The sequence below is a fragment of the Oryctolagus cuniculus genome, chromosome 20 (assembly GCF_051225735.1).
Source record: "Oryctolagus cuniculus isolate XC-2025 breed Fujian yellow rabbit chromosome 20, ASM5122573v1, whole genome shotgun sequence".
NCBI lineage: Eukaryota > Metazoa > Chordata > Mammalia > Lagomorpha > Leporidae > Oryctolagus > Oryctolagus cuniculus.
Genome location: NC_142886.1, coordinates 1,640,253 through 1,665,616, shown reverse-complemented (window position 1 = coordinate 1,665,616; position 25,364 = coordinate 1,640,253). Strand labels below are relative to the sequence as shown.

General features: G+C 41.5%; 1 protein-coding gene across 1 annotated transcript in view; it reads right to left on the bottom strand.

Annotated features, from left to right (window-relative positions):
* Positions 1–226: 226 nt before the first annotated feature.
* The window catches only part of LOC127490230 (uncharacterized), a 38,285-nt gene continuing 13,147 nt past the window's right edge, over positions 227–25,364 (bottom strand). The window contains exons 2-4 of the mRNA XM_070067768.2: positions 6,903–7,029; positions 6,566–6,658; positions 227–3,138 (exon numbers count right to left, since the gene is read on the bottom strand). Coding sequence (XP_069923869.1) covers positions 1,133–3,138; positions 6,566–6,658; positions 6,903–7,026 — 2,223 coding nt within the window. The 5' untranslated portion in view covers positions 7,027–7,029 and the 3' untranslated portion in view covers positions 227–1,132. The remainder of the gene's footprint in view (positions 3,139–6,565; positions 6,659–6,902; positions 7,030–25,364) is intronic.

Here is a 25,364-nt window from a genome sequence, read left to right as displayed (position 1 = left end):
GCGCCGGCCTGATGTTTAATTTCTGGCTATGGTTTTTTGAGGTCTATTGCACTTGAAGAATATCGCCTTTTTTGAGTTGCATATTTATGCAAGCCTGAATTCTATGAAAATATACTTCCACATTCATTACACTCCTGAGAAACCACTTGTGTGAATTTTCTGATGTATAATGCCATTTCTGACAAATGGCTTTTTGTCACACTAATAATATTTCTGAACTTCTTCATTTTCTTTAAAAATTTATGTTATTTATTTGAAAGACAGAGTTAGAGAGAGACAGAGAAGCAGAAAGAGGTCTTCCATCTGCTAGTTCACTCCGCAGAGGGATGAAATGGCTGGAGCTGCAGCGATCCAAAGCCAGGAGTCAGGAGCTTCTTCTGGATCTCCCACGTGGGTGCAGGGCCATCTTCTACTACATTCCCAGGCCATAGCAGAGAGCTGGATCAGAAGAGGAGCAACTGGGACTAGAACCAGTGCCCACATGGTATGCCAGCATTTCAGGCCAGGGCTTTAACCTACTGTGCCACAGCGCTGGTCCCAACCTTTCTTCCTTATGGGAGTGCCTATTGTATGGGATGTAATTTCCAGCAAAAGGCTCTGTCACATGGTTATGTTGACTTTGGAAAAAGTCCTTCACATTCATTAAGTTCTCTCCCTTGTTTGATCTACATGTTATGAGGTATTCCTTCTGACAAAAGGCTTTCCCACATTTATTACAAGATTTCCACCATGTAATAAATTCTCTGATGTTATATTGTGTGATTTTAGCAGAGTTTTCCAACATTCATTCCATTCATAAGGTTTCTCCCCCATGTGAATTCTGATGTTTTATGAGGTGTTACTTATGGATAAAGGCTTTTCCATATGCATTATATCCGAAGTGTTTTCCCCCATATGAATTAGATGATGTGCAATGAGGGCTGAATTATGGGAAAAGCTTTCCAAGTCATTATGTCCAAGAGGTTTCTCTTCCTGTGCATTTTCTGATGCATTCTGAGATGTGACTTATTGCCAAGGGCTTTTCTACAGTCATTGCATTCATAAAGTCTCTCCCTGGCGTGAATTCTGTGGTGTGATATGAGCTATGATTTATAACATATGATTTATAAAGGCTTTTCCACACTTATTAGATTCACAAGGTTTCTGCCCTGTGTGAACTGTTTTGATATGAGTATAACTTATACAAAAAGGCTTTTCCACAGTCATTACATTTATGAGGTTTCTCCCCTGTGTGAATTCGCTGGTGTATGATGAGGTTTGACTTTCGTCCAAAGGTTTTTCCACAGTCATTACATTTATGAGGTTTCTCCCCTGTGTGAATTTGCTGGTGCACGATGAGGTGTGTCTTTTGTCCAAAGGCTTTTCCACATTCATTACAATTATGAGGTTTCTCCCCTGTGTGAATTTGCTGATGTTTCCTGAGGCCTGACTTGTGTCCAAAGGCTTTTCCACAGTCATAACATTTATGAGGTTTCTCCCCTGTGTGAATTCTCTGGTGTATGATGAGGTGTGACTTTTGTCCAAAGGCTTTTCCACAGTCATTACATTTATGAGGTTTCTCCCCTGTGTGAATTCGCTGGTGTATGATGAGGTCTGGCTTTCGTCGAAAGGCTTTTCCACAGTCATTACATTTATGAGGTTTCTCCCCTGTGTGAATTTGCTGGTGTCTGATAAGGTCTGAGTTTTGTCCAAAGGCTTTTCCACAGTCATTACATTTATGAGGTTTCTCCCCTGTGTGAATTCGCTGGTGTATGATCAGGTCTGGCTTTCGTCCAAAGGCTTTTCCACAGTCATTACATTTATGAGGTTTCTCCCCTGTGTGAATTCGCTGGTGTATGATCAGGTCTGGCTTTCGTCCAAAGGCTTTTCCACAGTCATTACATTTATGAGGTTTCTCCCCTGTGTGAATTTGCTGGTGTCTGATAAGGTCTGAGTTTTGTCCAAAGGCTTTTCCACAGCCATTACATTTATGAGGTTTCTCCCCTGTGTGAATTCGCTGATGTTTCCTGAGGCCTGACTTTTGTCCAAAGGCTTTTCCACAGTCATTACATTTATGAGGTTTCTCCCCTGTGTGAATTCGCTGGTGTATGATGAGGTTTGACTTGTGTCCAAAGGCTTTTCCACAGTCATTACATTTATGAGGTTTCTCCCCTGTGTGAATTCGCTGATGTATGAGGAGGGATGACTTGCGTCCAAAGGCTTTTCCGCATTCATTACATTTATGAGGTTTCTCCCCTGTGTGAATTATCTGGTGTACTATGAGGTCTGACTTCCACAAAAAGCCTTTTCCACATTCAAGGCATTTATAAAGTTTCTCTCTTGTGTGAATTCGCTGATGGTTTATGAGGTATGACTTCTGTGTAAAGGCTTTTCCACAGTCACTACATTCATGAGGTTTCTCCCCTGTGTGAATTTGCTGATGTTTCCTGAGGACTGAATTTTGTCTAAAGGCTTTTCCACAGTCATTACATTCAGAAGGTGAATTAAAACTGAGTGATTTTCCACAAGGTTTACATGTGTAAAGTTTTTCCCTTGTATTTAGTTTCTGGTTTATTGCAAGATGTGACTGGTGAATGACAGGTTCAACATACATAATGTACTTATAAAATTTCTTTCTTGTGTGAGTTTGTTGATGCATATTGAGGCTAGCATTTTCATGGATAGCTTTTTCTATTTGCGTTGCTTTTCCAAAAGTGACAGTTGACTTATTACAGTTTTCTGCCATATGAACCCTCTCAGATTTACAGAACGTCTTTCTTGTGAAGACTTTTGCTTGTCCAGTGGGTCCAAATGGCTGCTTCATGATGCGAATATTGTCAAGCTGGCTAAGAGGCTCACAGAACTGGAGAGATTTTCCAGGTATCTTAGTGTTATCAAATTTCTCTCCAGCCTGTAGTTGATCAGGCCCACTGGGGGGATACACAGTGTGACATTTATTGCATTCCTCAGGCTTCAATCCTGAATAGATTCCCTTTTTAATAATCAGTGTTGGAACATGGCTTGAATTTAAACTAAGTGTTTTTCTTAATTCAATTCTCTTGAGAGCTGATGTCTTGTTATTTTTCATAAAATCCTGATTCAGATTTTTGTCCTGACTTTTCTGGTTGATCCTAATCAGGTCATCCCTTTTCATGACCACTGAAATGAGAAAAAAGCAATCATGTCACTGAGTCACATGTAACTGTTTCTCCTGGCATACTCAATGTAAAGGGAATGAAGTTACTTGTTATCCAAGTGGCATAAGATGTTCACAAAATCAGTATGAGGTACTTATTTGTGACCATTATATGGTTTTTCTCCTTAATACATTAATATACCATGAGGTTTCCCAATGTTCAAACATGATCCTTTTTACTATGGGAATTTGTCAAGGATGGTAGAATGACATTTGTGCTATGATTTGTGGGATACCTGCATCTCAAAACAGTGTCAGTTTGAGCCCTGGCTACTCTGCTTTCAGTACAGCTCTCTGCCTATGTAAACTGGAAGGAACCAGATAATGGTTCATGTGCCTGGGAACCTGTGAAAAACCAGGGAAGACTAGAGGGATTCTAGAGTTTTGGCTTCAGACTAGTTAGACCTAAGTGTTGCAGGCATCTGGGAAGTGAGCTAATAGAGGACCTCTTTCTCTCTCTCTCTTCTCTCACTATCACTCTGCCTTTCAAAAGATGAAATAACTATAAAATATTTTAAAGAATGTGCAAATATTTAATAAAAATATTCACCCACTACCTAGCAACCATTTTTTTCCCTGTCCTTTTTTCCCAGTTTATTTTTATAAAAATTGTGTGCTTTTTCCTTCTCTGATATCTCAACCATAAACATGAAAAAGTTTTAATGATCATTTACTTGCAGGTGGAGAAGAGTGAAATGTGCCTGTACTTTAAGCAGGACAACATTTAAGGAGTAGGATTTAAATCTATGAGTGTCTCATGCTCAGTCTTCCTAGGTAAACATCATTTGTGGGATTTTTCAAATGAAAAACTACTTTGTCTTTACTCTATGACAGCTTCCCCAAATTCCTAAGGACACCCAACACCTTCAGCTTCTCAGAAGTACAACAGGTACAGAAAATTCCCAATATACCACTTTAGTTAAACACTCCCAATCAGTTTGAAGAATTTGTTTCTGCAAACCGGGAATTGCTCATCTTCTTTGAAAAGTGGTTTCTAACTCATTCTGAAATCATCAGTGCTGGTTACCTCCTCTAAATTCTTTCTAGAAACATTCCTGTGTGATAATTTGAATTTCTGGAGGCATTTGATCAGTTGCCTCCTATTTTCACTGAAAGCTTCATTTCCTATGTTTTTCTTATCTTTTTATTTGCTTATTTTCAATGATACTGAAAATAAGAGAAAAATCATACTTCAAACTCCACCCTAAAAGAAATCTGAGCCACTCAACATAACCCCACGAGGCTACTTGACCTTGGGTCTCAAAATCTCATTACTTTCTTGGTGAGCCCAGGATCACTTATTTTCATGTTTTATGTAAGTTCATCCTTAGTGTAGGATTTCTTTTTTCAAACATTTACTTTATTTATTTGAAGGCTAGAATTATAGAGAGAGAGACAGAGAGAAGTCTTCCATCTGCTGGTTCACTCCCCATATGGGAACAACAACCAATGCTGGGCCAAAATGAAGTTAGGAGCCAGGAGTGTCTTTCTTGTCTCCCACATGGGTACAGGGGGCCAAGGATTTGGGCCAACCTCTGCTCTTTTCTCAGGTGCATTAGCAGAGAGCTGGATTAGAAGAGGACTAGCTGGGACTTGAACTGGCACCAATATGCAATGCTAGTGTTGCAGGCTGGAGCTTTAACACACTGCACCACAGTGTCATTCCTAGCTTCATAATTTCTGATGTCACAGCACAGAGGTTTACTCATGACCATCTTTTTTTTTTTTAAGATTTATTTATTTGAAAGTCAGAGTTACACAGAGAGAGGAGAGGCAAAGAGAGTAAGGTCTTCCAACCAATGGTTCACTCCCCTATTGGCCACAATGGCCAGAACTGTGCTGATCTGAAGCCAGGAGCCAGGAGCTGCTTCTGGGTCTCCCTCAGGTGCAGGGGACCAAGGACTTGGACCATCCTCTACTGCTTTCCCAGGCCATAGCCAAGAGCTAGATCAGAAGTGGAGCAACTGGGTCTCAAACTGGTGCCCATATGGGATGCTGGTGCTTCAGGCTATGGTGTTAATTCACTGCGCCACAGCACCGGCCACATGACCATCTTATAGCATTTGCTTATTTACTTCCTTGAGAGTAAGAGGAACAGAATGAAAGATAAAGACAGACTGAAACAGAGGTTTGCCAACTATAGGCTCACTCCTCAAATGTCTCCAACAGACTATAATTTTCTTATTTATTTGAGAGGCACAGAGGAAAAGAAAAGAAAGAGACTAAGAAAGAGAGAGTTCACATTTATTGATTCAGTCCTGAGCAAGTTCTATGCCTGGGCAAAATCATGAGTGGGAACGCAATCTGAGCAATGAGTTAGAAATAAGTTTCTGGGGGCTGGCATTGTGGCATAGCAGGTAAAGCCACCACCTGCAGTGCCAACATCACTTATGGGCACCAGTTTAAGTCCTAGCTGCTCCACTTCTGATCCAGCATTCTGCTATGGCCTGGGAAAGCAGTAGAAGATGGCCCAAGTCCTTGGACCCCTGTACTCATATGGGAGACCTGGAAGAAGCTCCTGGCTCCTAGCTTCAGATCAGTACAGCTCCAGCCACGACAGCCAATTGGGAAGTGAACCAGTGGATGGAAGACCTCTCTTTCTCTCTCTGCTTCTCCTTCTTCTCTCTCTCTGACTTTCAAATAAATAAGTAAATCTTAAAAAAAAAAAAAAAAAAAAAACAGAAACAGGCTGGCGTGGCAGCTCAATAGGCTAATCCTCCGCCTGCGGCACTGGCACACCAGGTTCTAGTCCTGGTCGGGGTGCTGGATTTTGTCCCAGTTGCCCCTCTTCCAGGCCAGATCTCTGCTGTGGCCCAAGAGTGCAGTGGAGGATGGCCCAGGTCCTTGGACCCTGCACCCACATGGGAGACCAGGAGAAGCACCTGGCTCCTGGCTTTGGATCAGCATGGTGTGCCAGCCACAGCACACTGGCCATGGTGGCCATTGGAGGGTGAACCAATGGCAAAAGGAAGACCTTTCTCTCTGTCTCTTTCTCTCACTGCCCACTCTGCCTGTCAAAAAAAAAAATTAATCTTAAAAAAATAAGTTTCTGTATGTTGCCTAATTAACAAGCACTGAAGGAACTAATATAATAAGTGCATGAAGGAAAAGGTATGAAAGTGTAGAGAAGGACAAGTTAGAATTGGAGGAATGTATCAAACCTAGATAAAAGCCTTAGTAACATCAGAAAATGACTGGATTTTTTTTTTAATCAAAGAACATCTTCACTAAGAACAAAAGTTAGAAAGATATTGGTATCTCTAAATGCCTGTGTCTGATGCACAAAAGCAGCTGTCATCAGGAGTAAGGCTTGAGAGAAATTCATGGAAAGAACACCAATCAACATCTGCACACTTTCTGCCTTGGCTTCCCTGTCATGTGCAGACTGACCTGAAAGGCTCAGATTCAAGCATTCATCCACCATCCATGGCTCTTCTCCTCGCTCCAACTTGAAGATCAAGTCAGGTTTGGTAATGCAGTGCCCTATTAATGGAAACAAAGTAAGACTTTGTAAAATTACTATCTTGGGTTATTTAAAGGACTACAGCTTGGTTCAGGAGCTATGCAACAAATGTTCCAATTTGAATCTTTTGTTAGATGGTAGATATTCAGATTATTCATGGACTCAATTTCTAATCCTGCCCAATATTAAACATTATAAAGTGTTCCCTTATTTGTCAAATAGCAAGAAAATGTTATCACTGGGCATGTGATGGGTGTCACTCACCCAAGGAGAACAGGCTGCTGTAGGTCTCCAGCATCACATCTCTGTACAGGATTTTCTGAGCATTGTTCATTTTCTGCCATTCTTCCCAAGTAAAGTACACAGCCAGGTCTTCAAATGCTGTCATCACCTATAATAATACACTTCCAGTCAACATGTTAACTCTGTCACAAAACAAACACTGACAGTTGTATATGGATATGAAGGAAAAAAGGAAGGATATGGTTTCACATTAGACTTGTGGAGTGTTTAGAAAGCCACACGGAGCATTCAACAGAGTCAAACCCATGATCTACAGGCTGTGAGACATGCCCAAGCTGGAGGGAATCAGGAGGTTCAAATCACAAAGGCCACATCTGTCAAGGGGAATTGCACAGCAGGCTAGAAGAGGGGCAATACTGACTCTTGACTGGGCAATGTTAAGGAGAAGTATGTAGAAGCATTGAGAAAAAAAGGCAAGAAACCATCAGTGAAACTACGATGGGAATGAACAGAAAACAATTTCCAGGAAAACACCATGCATATCATTTCCAATATGTCAGAGGAAAAATATATTAAAAGACAGGGCAGACATTTAGCTTAGTGTTGTTTATGATGCCACCTCAGAGTGTCTGTGATTTCCAATGCCAGCTCTAGTTTCTAGCTCCCAGATAATGCAAACCTGGGGAAGCAATGGTGATGTCACCAATGAAGGAGGCCTAGATTCCATTCCTCAATCCTGGCTTCAGTCCTGCCCCACCTGTTTGGTATGGTTATCTAGGAAGTGAATTAATGTGTCAAAGCTCTCTATCTCTCAGTCCATCAACTTTTTTCTCTATCAAGCTAATAAATATTTTTAAGTAAGAGAGAAAATACAGGTAAGACAAAGAATACAAATTAGCTTTTGCCCTTGTCTATGATTATTCTACTGATAAACAATTGAAATAACATTATACCTAATTAAAGTGAAAGCAATGGAAATACTTGCCCAAAACATTCAAATGATAAACATTTGAAATGACATTATACATAATTAAATGAAAGCAATGGAATTATTTGCCCAAAAAGAGAACCTGGGAATGTCTGCAGTACAATCTGCATTTGTGACTCACTGAGAAAAATGCTTAGAGATTTGTTTCAGAACCTGCAATAGTCACCAGAATTGTGATCCAGCAGGCTAAGCCTCCACCATCAATGCTGGCATCCCATGTAAACAGAGGACTTGAGTCCTTGCTGCTCCACTTCCAATCTAGTTCCCTGCTAACCTGATTGAAAGAGCAGTGAAAATGGCCTGAGTATTCAATGTGGGAGACCCATGGAATCCCAGGCTCCTGGCTTTGGCCTGGCCCAGTCCCAGCCATTGTGGGCATTTGGTGAATGAAACAGTAGATAGAATATATCACCTTTTGTCTCCCTGTCTCTCCCAATCTCTGCAAGTCCACCTTTCAAATAAATAATCTTAAAAAAATAAATGAGCCTCCAGTAGATTCTTTTCTCCACACATTCCTTATCCTATTCCAGAATCCAATTCAACTTCTCAAAGGTATTAAGAACTCCATTACTCTAACAATTTGAAAACAAACTTAACTGATTTGTGTTCCAGCACTAGGTAACTCTTCCTCTTGCAGAATGCTAAGTGTTTACTTCATAGGTAGCACTAAAACACTGTTCAGTACATCATCTATGTGTAGAATGTTTCAGACATGACCCCAAAAAGGTAGCATATTGTGCTTAGTTTCAACTCAATTCATGTAACAAATATATATTTTGCTATAGCAACAGAAAGACAAGAGACCAAACTGCATTATTATAGATGACAGTAATGTTTCATAATCATGCCAAATTCATAATTCATTTCTGTATATTCTGTGATAACAAATTTTATGTTTATTTTTCTATTTTAAAATTTTGTAAAGATTTATTTATTTATTTGAAAGTCAGAGATACACAGAGAGAGGAGAGGCAGAGAAAGAGAGAGAGGTCTTCCATCTGCTGGTTCACTCCCCAGTTGGCTGCAATGGCTGGAACTGCACCAATCTGAAGCCAGGAACCAGGAGCTTCTTCTGGGTCTCCCACATGGGTGCAGGGGCGCAAGGACCTGGGCCATCTTCCACTGCTTTCCCAGGCCATAGTAGAGAGCTGGAGCAGAAGTGGAGCAGCCGGGTCTCAAACTGGTGCCTATATGGGAAGTCGATGCTTTAGACCAGGGCATTAACCCACTGAGCCACAGTGCCAGCCCCATATTTTCCATTTTAATTAACTAGTATACTGGGACTGGCACTGTGGCTAGCAGGTAAAGCTACTGCCTTCAGTGCTGGCATCCCATATTGGTGCCAGTTCAAGTCCCAGTGGCTTCACTTCCAATCCAGCTCTATGCTATGGCCTGGGGATTCAGTAGGAGATGGCCTAAGTCCTTGGGCCCCTGAACCTATGTGGGAGACCCAGAAGAAGCTCTTCACTTCTAGCTTTGGACCAGTGCAACTTCGGCCATTGTGGCAAACTGGGGAGTGCACCAGCAGATGCAAGACTCTCTCTCTCTCCCCCTCTGCCTCTCTGTAACTCTGACTTTCAAATAAATAAAAAAAATCTAAAAAAATAAATAAACTAGCATTAAACACCAAAAATGAGTACTGACAAGCTGGGGAATAATTAAAAAAAAAAAACACTTACAGGTGATATATTAATTTTCTTTCCTCTTAGAAACATGTGGAGGACCCAGAATCATACCTGGGAGAGAGGTGAATGGCAGGAGTTCAAAGAAAACTCAGGAGGCCAACGCTGTGGCATAATGGGTAAAGCTGCTGCCTTCAGTGCCAGCATTCCATATGGGGTCTGGTTCAAGTCCTGCCTGCTCAACATACAATCTAGCTTTGTGCTATGTCCTGAGAAAGCAGTGGAACATGGTCCAAGTCCCTGGGCCACTGCACCTGCATGGGAGACCCAGAAGCTCTTGGGTCTTGGCTTTGGATCAGCTGAGCTCTGGCCTTTGCAGTAATTTGGAGGGTGAGCCAGCAGATAGAAGACTTTCTCTCTCTGCAACTCTTTCAATAAATAAATGAAATCTTAAAAAAAAAACCCTCTGGTTTCCTTCTGCACTGAACAGTGGGGAAAAAAAGGATATAATAGAATGAGTAAAGAATAATAAATACATTAACCAAGAAAACATCAGTTTCACTGTGGAGGAATAAACCTCTAAAAATAGAAATACATAGGAAAATGCACCCACCTATATTAAGTGGCAGAGATTAAACAGAAGTTATCATTGGTTTAACGAAAGCATTATCTACAAATTTTGTAAAATAATAATGTAAAAGGAAAAAGAAAAGTTGAGTGTTCAAATGGATAAGGTTATCAGAGATAAACATTATGTTATTAAAGTTTATACTAAAGAAAGTTAACAAATACACATAATGTATATTTAATGCAGTGCACTTTACCAGTAATGATTCCAAGTAGCACCTTTCCCTGTATTCATCCCTTCACAAAACCCTGGATTGGGGCTGGCACTGTGGCCTAGCGGGTAAAACTGCCACCTGTAGACTGGCATCCCACATAGGCACTGGTTTGATTCCCAGCTGCCCCACTTCTGATCCAGCTTTCTGCTATGGCCTGGGAAAGCAGTAGAAGATGGCCCAAGTCCTTGGGCCCCTGTACCCATGTGGAAGACCCAGAAGAATCTCCTGGACCCTGGCTTTGGATTGGCACAACTCTGGCCATTGCAGCCAACTGGGGAGTGAACCAGCAGATGGAAGAGCTCTCTATCTCTCTCTGCCTCTCCCTCTCTCTGTGTGTAACTCTTTCAAATGAATAAATAAATCTTTTTGAAAAAGACCCTGAATTTCACCATTTCAATTGATTTACCCCATGAGATACCAGTAAATGTGATAGAAATAGACAATTTGTTAAAATATTTATTTATATGAAAGAGTTACACAAAGAGAGAAGGAGAGGCAGAGAAAAGAGAGAGAGAGAGAAGGAGGAATAAAGAGAGGTCTTCAAACTGCAGGTTCACTCCCCAGATGGCTGCAATGGCTGGAGCTGTGTAGATCCAAAGATATGAACCAGGAGCTTCTTTCAGGTCTCCCACAAGGGAGCAGAGGCCAAAGGACTTGGGCCATCTTCTACTGTTTTCCCAGGCTGTAGCAAAGAGCTGGATCAGAAGTGGAGCAGCCGAGTCATCAACTGACACCCATATGAGATGCTGGCACTGCAGGCAGTGTCTTTACTTGCTATGTCACAGAACCAGCCCCAGAAATAGACAATTTGTAAAGTATTTGCCTTCTCAGATTTTCTTGTTCTGACAGTTATCTTCTGAAAAACCCTGGGGCCTGCCTGTTGAAGAGATAGTATGTAGGCTGGCGCCGTGGCTCACTAGGTTAATCCTCCACCCGTGGCACTGGTATTCCAGGTGACAGTCCCAGTTGGGGTGCTGGTTCTGACCCAGTTGCTCCTATTCCACTCCAGTTCTCGGCTGTGGTCTGGGAAGGCAGTGGAGGATGGCCCAAGTGCTTGGGCCCTGCACCCACATGGGAGACCAGGAGGAAGTGCCTGTCTCCTAGCTTTGGATCAGCACAGCATACTGGCCATAGCAGCCATTTGGGGGGTGAACCAATGGAAGGAAGGCATTTCTCTCTGTCTCTCTCTCTCTCACTAACTCTGCCTGTCAAAAAAAGAAAAAAAGAGATAATATGTAGCCAAGATTCACCACAAACCCCAGACACTTAAGTGAAGCCTCAATCAGTTCCCCAGATGACTAAACTCTCATTTCTGCTCCTGGACTGATCATAGGAACTGCCCAGCTGAGTACAGCCCAAAACACAGAGTCAGAACTGCAAATCAAATGGCTATTTGGGCCGGCGCCGCGGCTCACTAGGCTAATCCTCCGCCTAGCGGCGCCGGCACACCGGGTTCTAGTCCCGGTCGGGGCGCCGGATTCTGTCCCGGTTGCCCCTCTTCCAGGCCAGCCCTCTGCTGTGGCCAGGGAGTGCAGTGGAGGATGGCCCAGGTGCTTGGGCCCTGCACCCCATGGGAGACCAGGAAAAGCACCTGGCTCCTGGCTCCTGCCATCGGATCAGCGCGGTGCGCCGGCCGCAGCGCGCCGGCCGCGGCGGCCATTGGAGGGTGAACCAACGGCAAAGGAAGACCTTTCTCTCTGTCTCTCTCTCTCACTGTCCACTCTGCCTGTCAAAAAAATAAAAATAAAAAAAAAAAAAAATGGCTATTTGTTAAGCCATTGTGTTTTCTGATTTGTCCTACATCAAATGCTGATATATATCAGTAAGTATGGCAGAAAGTTGAATTACATGCAAACTACAATGCATACAACTTCAAAATTTCATTTCGAAGTTCCCATAAAACAGGGCCAGCATTGTCACATAGCAAGTAAACCTGCCGTCTGCAATACAAGCACCCCATATGAGCACTGGTTCATGTTCTGGCTCTTCTGCTTTTGATCTAGCTTCCTGCTGATGGCCTGAGAAAAGCAATGGAAGATGATCCAAATACTTGGGCAAATGCTACCAATGTGGGAGATCCAGGTGAAGATCTTGGTTCCTGACCTCATTCTTTCCTGGCCCTGCTCAATGCAGCCATCTGTGATGTGAACAAGCAGAAGGGAGATCTCTCTGGGTCTCTCCTCTATATACAATACTTTCAAATAATTTTTTTTAAAAACTTAGAAAAAAAGCTCCTATAAACACAATCTTTGCCTATCAATTAGACCTTAGAGGTTTCACCTCACCCTGGTTAGAATGGCTCACATACAGAAATCTACCAACAACAGACGCTGGAGAGGATGTGGGGAAAAAGGGACACTAACCCACTGTTGGTGGGAATGCAAACTGGTCAATCCACTATGGAAGTCAGCCTGGAGATTCCTCAGAATCCTGAATATAACCCTACCATTCAACCCAGCCATCCCACTCCTTGGAATTTACTCAAAGGAAATTAAATTGGCAAATAATAAAGATGTCTGCACCATAATGTTTATTGCAGCTCAATTCACAATAGCTAAGACCTGGAATCAACCCAAATGTCCATCAACAGTAGACTGGATAAAGAAATTATGGGACATGTACTCTATAGAATACTACATAGCAGTCAAAAACAATGAAATCTGGTCATTTGCAACAAAATGGAGGAATCTGGAAAACATCATGCTGAGTGAATTAAGCAAGTCCCAAAGGGACAAATATCATATGTTCTCCCTGATCTGTGACAACTAACCAAGCACCTAAAAGGAAGCCTGTTGAAGTGAAACAGACACTTTGAGAAACAGTGACTTGATCACCCCTTTTCCTAACTATTGATGAACAACTTAATACTTTATCCCTTTTAGTACTTTTTTGTTCTACTTAATACTTTGGTTGAACTCTTTAATTAACACACAATTATTCTTGGGTGTTTAACTTTAACTGAAAAGTGGTCCTTGTTAAATATAAGAGTGCGAATAAGAGAGGGAGGAGATGTACAATCTGGGACATGCACAATCAGACTTGCCCCAAATGGTAGAGTTAAAAACGTGCCAGGGGATTCCAATTCAATCCCATCAAAGTGGCATGTACCAATGCCATGTCACTAGTCAAAGTGATCAATTTCAGTTCACAATTGATCATAATGATAGGATTAAGAGTCAAAGGGATCACATAAGCAAGACTAGTATCTGCTAATATTAACTGATAGAATTAAAAAGGAGAGAACTATCCAACATGGGAAGTGGGATACACAGCAGACTCATAAAATGGCAGATGTCCTAAACAGCACTCTAGCCTCAGAATCAGCCCTTAAGGCATTTGGATCTGGCTGAAGAGCCCATGAGAGTATTTTAGGCATGAAAAGCCAAGACACACTGGAAAAAAAATTAAAAAAATAAAGAGGTGGAAGGGACGGTAGCCAACCCGGGAAGAACCAGCAGCAAACCCGGGGAGGGCCGAGCAGACAAAAGAACAGCACAGGGTCCTGTGTCGTTCCTCCATGAAGAGGGGGAGCGACATAATGGTGCCATGACTCAGATAGGAAACTTAGGAGGGAAGAAACGGGAAGAAGTGGAAAATACCGGAGAGAGAGACTAGCAAAGAGCCTAGGGAAAAGCCGGACAGAAAAGGTGCCAGAAGAAGCTATCGAAAGCCTAGGCTTAGACTCGGATATGGACTGTGGGAAAGAAGTTAGGATTTAAAGTGAAAGCAAGAAGAAACTTAGACTCAGATACGGACTGCAGGTTGAAAGTGAAAGTGAAACCTATAAGAAACTTAGACTTGGATACGGACTGTGGGGAGAGGCCAGGAGAAATGAGGGAGGAATATTGTTGGAAGAAAACTTAGGGAAACATACCGGGCAGAGAAAAATGTTAGGGTGGATGAAGCCACGAGTGCAGGCCGAGGCAGAGACGTAAGCCACCTTGGAATTCTTCAAGTCAGCCCGGGGAGCAAAAGGCGAAAATCTGGAACCAGAGGCAGAGACGTGGGCCACCAGGTTGGAATTTGCCAGGTTAGTCCGGGGAACTTGGACTGAATACCGGTGGTGGCGGAAACGTAAGCTACGCTGTGTGACTCGCGGAAGCCGCCGCGTGCAGAGAGAGCACGGGGCGTGAATAGATAGGGAACGTGGGACTGGCGCGGAGGCCGTGGTGCAGGCGCGAAGGGGGCGCGGAGACCGCGGAGCATGTGCACAGAGCCGGGAACCCGCCGCAGGGCAGGCGCCGGGAAGCCGTGCAGATGAGAGAAGTGCGGGCTGAAGCGGCACAGAGCGGAGAAGCCGCCGTGGGGCGAGGTGCGGAGAAGCAGCCTCGGGGCGGGCGCCGGGATGCCACAGGGATAAGAGAAACAGAAGTTTAGAAGTAAAATGAGAGAAATAAGAATGCTGGTAGATAGAAGTAAAATAGGAGAAATAGGAATGCCTGGAGATAGAGAAACAGAAAAATAAGGCCTCCCCACAACATGGCAATGAGAGAGCTTGGATTCAGTCTGCCTGATTAGGGAGGTGGTGAGCACCTGCGGGCAGCTAGCAGCTTATGCGCTGCAGGTCACCGAAGACAGGCACGAATTAACATCAATAAGTCTCCCCACAATACCGCAATGAGAAGGCTTGGATTTGGTCTGCCTGATTAGTAAGGCGGTAAGCACCAGCAGGCGGCTCGACCAGAGTATGAGCTGCAGGTCACCGAAGATAGGCACGAACCAACACTAATAAGTCTCCCCACAAGACGGCAATGAGAAGGGCTTGGATTCGGTTTGCCTGATAGGGCTTGTAAGCACCTGCATGCAGTTCTAGCAGAGCAGAGCATGCGCTGCAGGGCACCAAACTCAGGCACGCATCAGCGCCTAAAAACCTCCTCACAACATGGCGAAGAGAGGACCCGGATTCGGTTTGCCTGATTGATAGGACTTGTAAGCACCTGTGGGCAACTCCAGCAAGCAGAGCAGAGTGTGTGCCGTGGGGCACCAAAGACAGGCGCGTATCAATGCCAAAAATAAAAAGAAAGGGGGATCTGTGGGGAGCAACTCGGACTAGACTAAGTTACTGGAATTAAGACTTATTCTATGCATCTGCTCTCCCACAATATGGCGCTGAGAAGGGAGAAACAGCTTCTACACAGCTGCCTCCAGTTCAACCAATAAACAGCAGGACCTGCTCCTGATTGGAGGAGAGAAGCGTACTCGGCGTGTGGGTAGCAGAGTTGGGATTGGTGGAAGAGAACTATAAAGGAGGAGAGAGACAACATGCACCAGGAACATCTAAGGGGAACATCTGAGGGAACATCTGTGCAGCCCCCGAGAGAGCTGGCCGGCGGTGTGCCACTCCCCCGCGGAAGTGGGGAAAAGTGGCAGGGGGAACCGCCCTTCCACGGAGGTGGAAGGGACAGTAGCCAACCCGGGAAGAACCAGCAGCAAACCCGGGGAGGGCCAAGCAGACAAAAGAACAGTGCAGGGTCCTGTGTCGTTCCTCCATGAAGAGGGGGAGCGACAGATTTCTGTACTTAATATGTTGTTCAATGTGAATTAATGCTATAACTAGTACTCAAACAGTACTTTACACTTTGTGTTTCTGTGTGGGTGCAAACTGTTGAAATCTTTACTTAATATATGCTAAATTGATCTTCTGTATATAGAGATAATTGAAAATGAATCTTGATGTGAATGGAATGGGAGAAGGAGCCGGAGATGGGAGGGTTGCAGGTGGGAGGGAAGTTATGGGGGGGGGAAGCCATTGTAATCCAAAAGCTGTACTTTGGAAATTTATATTTATTAAATAAAAGTTAAAGAGAAAAAGAATACAGTGGGCAGAAGCATAGCCCAGGTACCAAGTATATAACAGACTAGATTTTAAAATGATGCTTGATCTTACCTATTAAAATAATTTGTGGACCATCAATGGATTATATTTTACAGTAAAATAGTAATAATTTGGTGCATTAATATGGCTGGAAAACAGGGTGAATGCCTTGTAAAGTCTTTGTGAATATTTAAAACTGCACTATCTAGAAATTCTTGACCCAAAACATCCTGAATTCATCTATCCATCACATCCAGTTATCTGTATATTTTTAACAAAGCTATATTTAAAAAAAACTGCACTTAAGTAGAGGTTTCTGACACAAATTAGGCAAGAGACAAATATTAGGGTATCATGGAGCTCCTGCTTTTACTCTTCTTCTAGTCTAAATGAGAATTGCCATGAAATTATAGACAAACTCTTGAGGATTTGAGTGATGGTCTCATGGGCCATTGACTGTTGGCCCACAGCTACTGGTCATTTTTTCTATGTATAGTGTATGAATTGTGCCATGCAAATGCCTATATCAGCACTTATCTGGTAATTGCCTTTCAGTGACTTCATTCTGCAAATTGAAGGACCTCAGTCTTGAACTTCAATCTTACATAACCTCACCTCAGACCCAGAATAAAATTATTACTTAGTTCCCAGCATCATACAATGTAAACAGAAAATGAAGTTGTAGGCATCAAACAAGAATAGTATCATGAAATAGTGAATTCCCTTGTCCTTTCTAAAAATTATTGCTCCCCACAGTGGTAGCCACACACTTCTGACAGCAGGAGTTGCTGATTTTAGAATTATGCTGGAAAATTCTGTGGGGATTCCTGAGAAGAAAGTGGGAAGGCAGCACGCAACACTCAATTGTTGTTGATTGATCTTTTACAATTCATTTTCTCTCACTGATTTTAAATATACCTTTGTTTTTATTTGACAGGTAGAGTTATAAACAGTAAAAGAGAGACAGAAAGGTCTTCCTTGTGCTGGTTCACTCCCCAAATGGCTGCTGTCACCAGCGCTGCATTGATCCAAAGCCAGGAGCCAGGTGCATCTTCCTGGTCTCTCATGGGGGTGCAGGGGCCCAAGCACTTGGGCCATCCTCCACTGCCTTCCCTGGCCACAGCACAGAGCTGGACTGGAAGAGGAGTAACCAGGACTAGAACCTGGTGCCCATATGGGATGCCAGTGCCACAGGTGGAGGATTAACCAAGTGAGCCATGGCACCAAACCTTAAATACACCTTCTGACCAGCATTTATAATTTCAAGCACTTAGAAATAGGAGCTCTAACACTTGATTTTACTGAATCAATAATGAAAAATATAGTCCCTAAGATATAAAGAGAGTGAGGATCACAGACTGAAACTAATTCAGGATCCTACAAGGACTAAATTTGAGGTCAAGCTTGAGCTACTTATCACTAATAGAAGCAACCAGTGTTATCTGATCAAGTTTTACTAGATGGGAATGATATCCCATATTTGTGCCAGTTTGTGTCCCAGTCTCTCCACCCCGATCCAGCTCCCTGCTATTGAACCTGGGAAAATAGCAGCAAAAGATGGCCCAAGTGTGTGGGCCTCTGCCCACACCACAGTGCCAGCCCTAAGAAGTCTTAAAAACCTAAAGAAATAAAATGTATAATATATCAATTATAGTTGTATATAGGTATAAATTTCTGAAAAGTACATAATTTCATCCTTTTAGTCATCTAAAACTTATTTGTAAATTATATAATTAAAAAAAGATAAAAAGACATTGATTCTTATGTCTCTTCAGCATAAGACATCAACTTTTCCAGGTTCTAGATGCACTTATTCACAGAGTTTCATAGAAGAAATCAGTAATGTGGCTCAAATAACAGTCTTACCCAGGGAATCCCCCTAAATTTAAACAGGGTGCTCAATTTCATTTTAGAAAAGTTCCAAAATATGTATCATAAGAAAAAAATTATTTATTTGGTACATCTCATTTTAACTATAGTATTACCTAAATTTCCAATAGTCAGATGTACTCAAAAATTCCCACAGGTGGGAGAGATGGCCTAACACAGCAAATAATTATTAAAATACAAATGTTAAGCTACAACTTAACTAGGGAAAATAACACTCCACAGGTCCCAAACTAAAATAATTAAGATGACATAATAAAAGGAAACTCAATGTCTTCATGCATTAAAATGTATTACATTAAACTTAATAAACAAAAAGGTGATTATTCCAGCTGTTTCCCACTTGGCAGCCCAATTTTACCTGTTGAATCTGGAAAAAAGTAAATGGCATCTCATGGTAGATTACTAAAATCTTAATGCTATATGCCATCGATTATGTCCACCATACTTTATATCTAATATTAACATATCTCATGCCTCTTAGTAGATAAATGACCTGTCTTAACTATTACAAAAGTGGCAAATGTGTTTTTGCTCAAAGCTTTTCCAACAGCTCCTCAGTCTAGTTTGCCTTCATTTTGGAAAGACACTTTTTCTAGGGTATACATGAGCATTTCATTGACTTGGCCATCAAACATAATTTTTGCAAAGAATTTAACTGTACCCAGCTTTTATCAGGAGCACAAGAATATATCACATTGATGACTTCCTCCCTTCATGAGACTATTTGCCACACTTGTGAAGAACATACAATGCTAATACCTTTTAGTCCTTCCTGGGTTTTGGTGCAATGCATGCCTCATTTAAAAAATTAATTGTCATGGATGCTACAAATCAGTCCAGCTTATATGGTCCTCCTTCCAATGAAAAGTCAAATTGAATTCTGTAGGTATCCTTAGTGCTCTCAGTGACTTCTTCACTCGTGGAGATCATATGCCTTCTAAATCCTCTGGATCATTTGTGATATCCACTGCTTCTCAAGGGCTGTGATGCAAGGAATAACCTCTCTTGGAACCTTGCTATGTGCCAGTAAAATTAAATTAGATTTCTATTAATTGTGCTAGACTAGAAAAACAGTCACCTACACACCTTGAGCCTGTGATTCTCCAAACCTTGTTATCTAGTAGGACTTTGGCCATGGATATAGAACAGTAAAACATGAGAATGGCTACTAAGGCCTACTTAATAGATGATATACCCAAACTTGGCATACTCCATTTGGCAAAAGGGATGACTTCCAATGTCTGCTGTCTATGTCCAGATGCCAGGGTACAGCAGGAGGTCACTATTCTAACAATAATAAAGAAAAACCATTTAAGTTCAGCTGGACACCATTCTGCTGACTGTTGATTTCATTACTATTAATCTGGATGCCTTCACTGGTGACAATCCAGAGACCCAAAGTAGTCACAGCATTATCTGCTAACAAAAGCTTAAACCAAGAGTTATGGATTAATATCTGTTATAACACGATTCCTCAGAACCCATCTAGTCCAAACCTTGAGAGTTGGAAGCTGTTATACTTGGCCCACCCATATATATAGGACGTAAATTGTGCCAGATGGGCTCTATATCCTTGTACTGCAAGGAAGATGTCATAGATATTGATGCTCCAAACTTACCCAGCTCCCTGCTAATGTGTCTGGGAAAGCAGCAAAGGCTTGCCCAAATGCTTGGGCCCCTGAACCCATGTGATATCTGGAAAAAGCTCCTATCTTACAAGATCAGCCTGGTCTAGCCCCAGTCATTGCAGCCATTTTGGAGGAGAACAAACCAGAAGGAAGATCAGTCTCTCCCTTTCTCACTCTAACACTGCCTTTCAAATATATAAATAAATCTTTTAAAATGTAATCATTTCAATAGATTCCTCAGTGCTCAATCATGATGACTTTTACTATCTTAAGGACATTTTCATTTCTTTTTTAAAGATTTGTTTATTTGAAAGGCAGAGAGGAGGACGGTGTGCTGCAGTATGCAAAGCTGCCATCTGTTATACTGGCATCCTATATAGGCACCAGTTCAAGTCACACTTGTTCCACTTCTGATTTTGCTTCATGCTAATGGCCTGATAGAGTGGAAGATGGCCCAAGTACTTGGGCTCCTGCCACCCCCATGGGTGACTCAAAAGATGCTCCTGGTTTCAACCTGGCCCTTCACCGGCCATTGGAGAAACCAGGGATGTGAAACAGATGATGGAAGATCTCTCTATGTCTCTCTCTCTCTCTCTGTAACTGTGACTTTCAAATAAAGAAGTAAATAACTTTTAAAATGATTTTAGAAAGGGCAGAGAAACACACAGAAAGTGGGTGAAGAGAGAGAGGAAGAGAGGTCTTCCACATGTTGGTTCACTCTCTAAATGTCCGCAACAGCTATGGCTGGACCAGGCTCTCAGGTCCCCTAATAAGTAGTAGATCTTGCACTTAGGTGAAAGGAACTGAAGAATTTGAGCCACTACCCCATGCTTCTCAGAGATATTAAGCAGGAAACTAGTTTGGAAGTGAAACACTGAAAACTTAGATTAGCACTGCAATATAGAATGTGGGCATCACATGCAATGACCAACAAATTAGAAAACCTGGAAGAAATCAAGACACATGCTAGGTAAAAAAATTGAGCCATGAAGACATATAGAAAACCTAAACAAACTAAAAACCAAAACAGATATTGAATCAGTAACAAAAACCCTCCAAAGAAAAGCCCAAGACCAGAAAGCTTCACTGCTAAATTCTACCAGACTTTTAAAAATAGAACTAATTGGCCAGTGCCGTGGCTCAATAGGCTAATCCTCCAGCTTGTGGCACTGGCACACCAGGTTCTAGTCCCAGTTGGGGCACCGGATTCTGTCCCCATTGCCCCTCTTCCAGGCCAGCTCTCTTCTATGGCCTGGGAGTGCAGTGGAGGATGGCCCATGTGCTTGGGCCCTGCACCCCATGGGAAACCAGAAGAGGCACCTGGCTCCCGGCTTTGGATCAGCATGATGCACCAGCTTCAGCATGCCGGCCACGGCGGCCATTGGAGGGTGAACCAATGGCAAAGGAAGACCTTTCTCTCTGTCTCTCTCTCACTGTCCATGCTAACTGTCAAAAAAAAAAAAAAAGACTAATTCCAATTCTCCTTTAGCTATTCAAAGCAATTGAAAGAGAAGAGTATTCCCAAACTCCTTCTGTTTGACCAGTGTCACCTTATTTTCTAAACCAGAAAATGATACAATAGAGAAAGAGAATTAAAGAACAATATCTCTGATACCCACAGATCCCAAAATTCTCAACAAAATACTAGCTAATAAAATCCAACAACAGATCATAAAGATAATTTACCTGGACCAAGTGGAATGTACCTGTGGTATGCAGGGATAGTTCAACATATGCAAATCAATAAATGTGATATGTGACACTGGCAAACTAAAGAATAAAAACCACATGATGATCAATAGATGAAGAGAAAGTATTTGATAAAAAACAGCCTTTCATTATAAAAACCTTAAGCAAGTTGGGAATAGAAGGAACATTCCTTATCACTATCAAGGCAATATATGACAAATCTTCAACCAACATCATATTGAATGGGAAATCGTGGAAGCATTTCCACTAAGATCTGAAACCAAAGTTGCTCTCCCTCACTACTGCTGTTCAATACACTACTGACAGTTTTAGCCATGGCAATAATGCAAGAAAAAGAAATCAAAGGAAAACAAATTAGAAAGGAGAAAGTCCAATAATTTGTTTGCAGATGACATGATCCTAAATATTGGGAAACCAAAAGACTCCACCAAGAGATTATTGAAACTCACAAGAAAGTTTGGCAAAGTTGTAAAATATGAAATCAACACACAAAAATCAATAACCTTTATATACACAAAAATGCCATGGCTGAAAAATAACTTATCAGAACAGTGGCATTCTCGATAACCATAAAATTTTTTATTACCTTGGAATAAATTTAGTCAAGGGTGTGAAAGATCTCTATAAGAAAAATTACAAAACATTAAAGAAAAAAAGAAAACACAAAAAAAGGAAAAATCTTTGATGTTCATAAATTGGAAGAACAAATATCATCAAAATTCCCATTCTACCAATAGAAATTATTTTTAATTTTACTTTTACAATCATTTATTTATTTGAGAAGAAGTTATAGACAGAGAGACGGAGAGACAAAAAGCGATGCCTTCTAACTGTTGGTTAATTCTCCAAATAGCTGTAATGACTGGTGCTGGGCTGATCTGAACCCAGGAGCTAGGAGCTTCCTCCTCATCTCCTATGTGGATACAGGAGCCCAAGCACTTGGGCCATCTTCCACTGCCTTTCTAGGCCATGAGCAGAGAGCTGGATCAGAGGACCAGCTGGGACCCAAACTGGCATCCATATGAGATGCCAATGCCACAGACAGAGGCTCAAACTACTATTCCACAGTGCCAGCCCCTCAAAAGCAATTTACAGATTCAACATGATCTCAATCAAAATACCAACAACATTCAGAAGGAAGACCTTTCTCTCTCTCTCTGTCTATAACTCTACCTGTCAAAATAAAAAAAAAATAGAATAATTTTAAAAGTAAAAGAACATACAGCATCACCTGATGGTTCAGGAGCATGACAAGTAGGGCCCTGTGGTGGCTTATTACTGAATAGTTGCTCAAGTTGATCTGAGGTGTGTTTGTTGTCAGCCATTGTTTGATCATTATGTATTTCACCAAGGGGGTCATTTATATGCCATGCAAACTAGAATGAAGATTCATAATAAAACTCCTGAGTGTCATAAATTTTTATCAAAATTAACAGGTCAGTTAGGAGCTCTTAATAAATAGTTGGGGGCTGGCACTGTGGTGCAGCAGGTTAAAGCCCTGGCCTACAGTGCTGACACACCATATGTGCTCCAGTTCAAGTCCCAGCTGCTCACTTCTGACTCAGCTCTCTGCTCTGGCCTGGGAAAGAAGTAGAAAGATGGCCCAAGTCCTTAGGCCCCTGCACACATGTGGGAGACCTGGAAGAATTTCCTGGCTCCTGGCTTCAGATCAGCACAGCTCTGGCCACTGTGGCCATTTGGGGAGTGAACTAGCAGATGGCAGAGGTCGACTCTCTTTCTGTTAGACTGAACTTGGATGGGACTCAATTATCCCAATGAGAGACTTCAATGATGCAAAAGCAAAGAGGTTTATTGTTCTAGCTTGATCTAGGGTCCACTCCTCCAATCATCACAGTGGTCATCTGATGAGGACCCATCCCATATACTTTGTGGGGTTTATATAGAGTTTTCAGAAACATTCTACATATTATAGCACCATTCAGCAAATCATCTCATTCTGCGGGAATTTAAAGAACATCTCTTAAAATTGATTAGTAAATCCAGTGGTGGGAATAGACCTAGTAAAGGTGGTTAGATGGCTTTGGGGTTGATGCTTTTTAAAATGATTGGCTAAAGTGTAGGGTTCAAACCGCTAGGGTGTATGTTCCAAACTACAGGGTTTTGGGATGTTATCAATCGCTGTAATGGCCTAAAAAGACACCTGGAAAAGATTCAGATTCCTTTTGAAGCATTCATCAGTAGCCTCAACCAGTTTTTATTGTCCATTTAATGGCTCCAATAATTTATGGGTACATAGGGCTGATGTTGGCAAGATCCTAAAAACACCCTTTGAACCCTGCTTCAGCAAATGAAAATACAGAAAATATATATTGGAAATAAGCTTTATTAATTTACATACATGAAGAGAAGTTTTTAAAAGGCATACTATTTGGACAAACAGATTATATTATTTTGCTGTAAAATTCTAAATCTAATGAAAGAGTCCAGAATTGTCTAGATTAGAGATTATCTTTTTGTTTTCCTTAAGGCTTATAAAACAAATATAAATGTCCTAAAGTGCTAGATTAACCTGAAAAAATTATGTTCAAAACACAATTTTTATTCATTAGAGTTTAACACTGACAGAAGGGAAAGTCATTCAGTAAAGAGGTAGAAATGCTTTCAGACTTAATATTAAGAATGTTGGTTTCCCAAATGCTTTTTCTTATCCATTCAGCTTAAGGCGAATTGGTATTTGCTGCATCAGCAGTCTGACTGCATGTCTTAGGGAATGAAAAATAGAGGTCTGTAGAGATGCCTGAAGAGTTGGTGCTTTTAAGTTAAGATTCTTCTCAGCTGCTGAGGAGTACATTCCATCGAGTGCATAACTATGAATGATTCAGAAGATTTATAAGACTTAAGATACTCAGTTGTTAACTTTATGAATTCTGTGGGAAATTATGGACTTACTGTGTCACCTGAGTTTGCTGTGTTAAAAAAATGAATACAAAGATTCTTTTTAAATAAAACTTAAAAAAAGTATAGGCTTGTATTGAACAAGATGTATCTAAACTTCATAAAATGCTGCTATTTTAATATAAAACATACATAAGCATATGTTTTAAACATAAATAATTGATTATAAAAGCTTGTGTTTCTACTCAAATACACTTGTGAAAAGAAATGACAATTTATCCCCAAAATAATCTAGAATTTCCTAACAGTATCTAACTTAAATAATGAAGGAAAACATCCTAAAACATCTTTTGTTTGTGTGAACTTAATTACAGTACCTTAAATTAGCATTCTCCATCCCAAAGGTTATTAAAAGTTTTGAAAGGGAGATAAACTCCATCAGGTTGGTAGATTTTCTGTTCTAAATTCTTCATGTACTTGGGGCTGGTGATGTGGTGTAGAGGTTAATCCTCTGCCTGTGGTGCCAGCATCCAGTATGAGTACCGGTTCTAGTCCCAGCTGCCCCTCTTCCAGTCCAGTTCTCTGCTATGGCCTGGGAAAGCAGTGGAAGATGGCCCAAGTGCTTGGGCCCCTGCACCTGCATGGGAGACCAGGAAGAAGCAGCTGGCTCCTGGCTTTAGACCCATGTAGCTCTGGCCATTGCAGCCATCTGGGGAGTGAACCAATGGAAGGAAGACCTTTCTCTCTGTCTCTCACTCTCCCTCTGTCTGTAATTCTACCTCTCAAATAAATAAATAAAATCTTAAAAAATATATTCTTTAAATATTCATATTAATTACAACCTCTTATTTTAGAAAAATTAGGGTTAATGGTTTATGACTTCTGCTAGTCTGTGATTGTTACAAAGTAAAACTTCTAGTCAAGGTATGAATTTGTAAATTCCTTATTGGCAATCAAATTATTATAACAAAAATTGTCATACTGAGTTAATAGTCTTTAAATAAATACAAATTAGGAGAATATTTAGCAACTTAAAAACACCTGGCGGCTGGTGCCACGGCTCACTAGGATAATCCTCCACCTTGTGGCGCTGGCACACTGGGTTCTAGTCCCGGTTGAGGCATCGGATTCT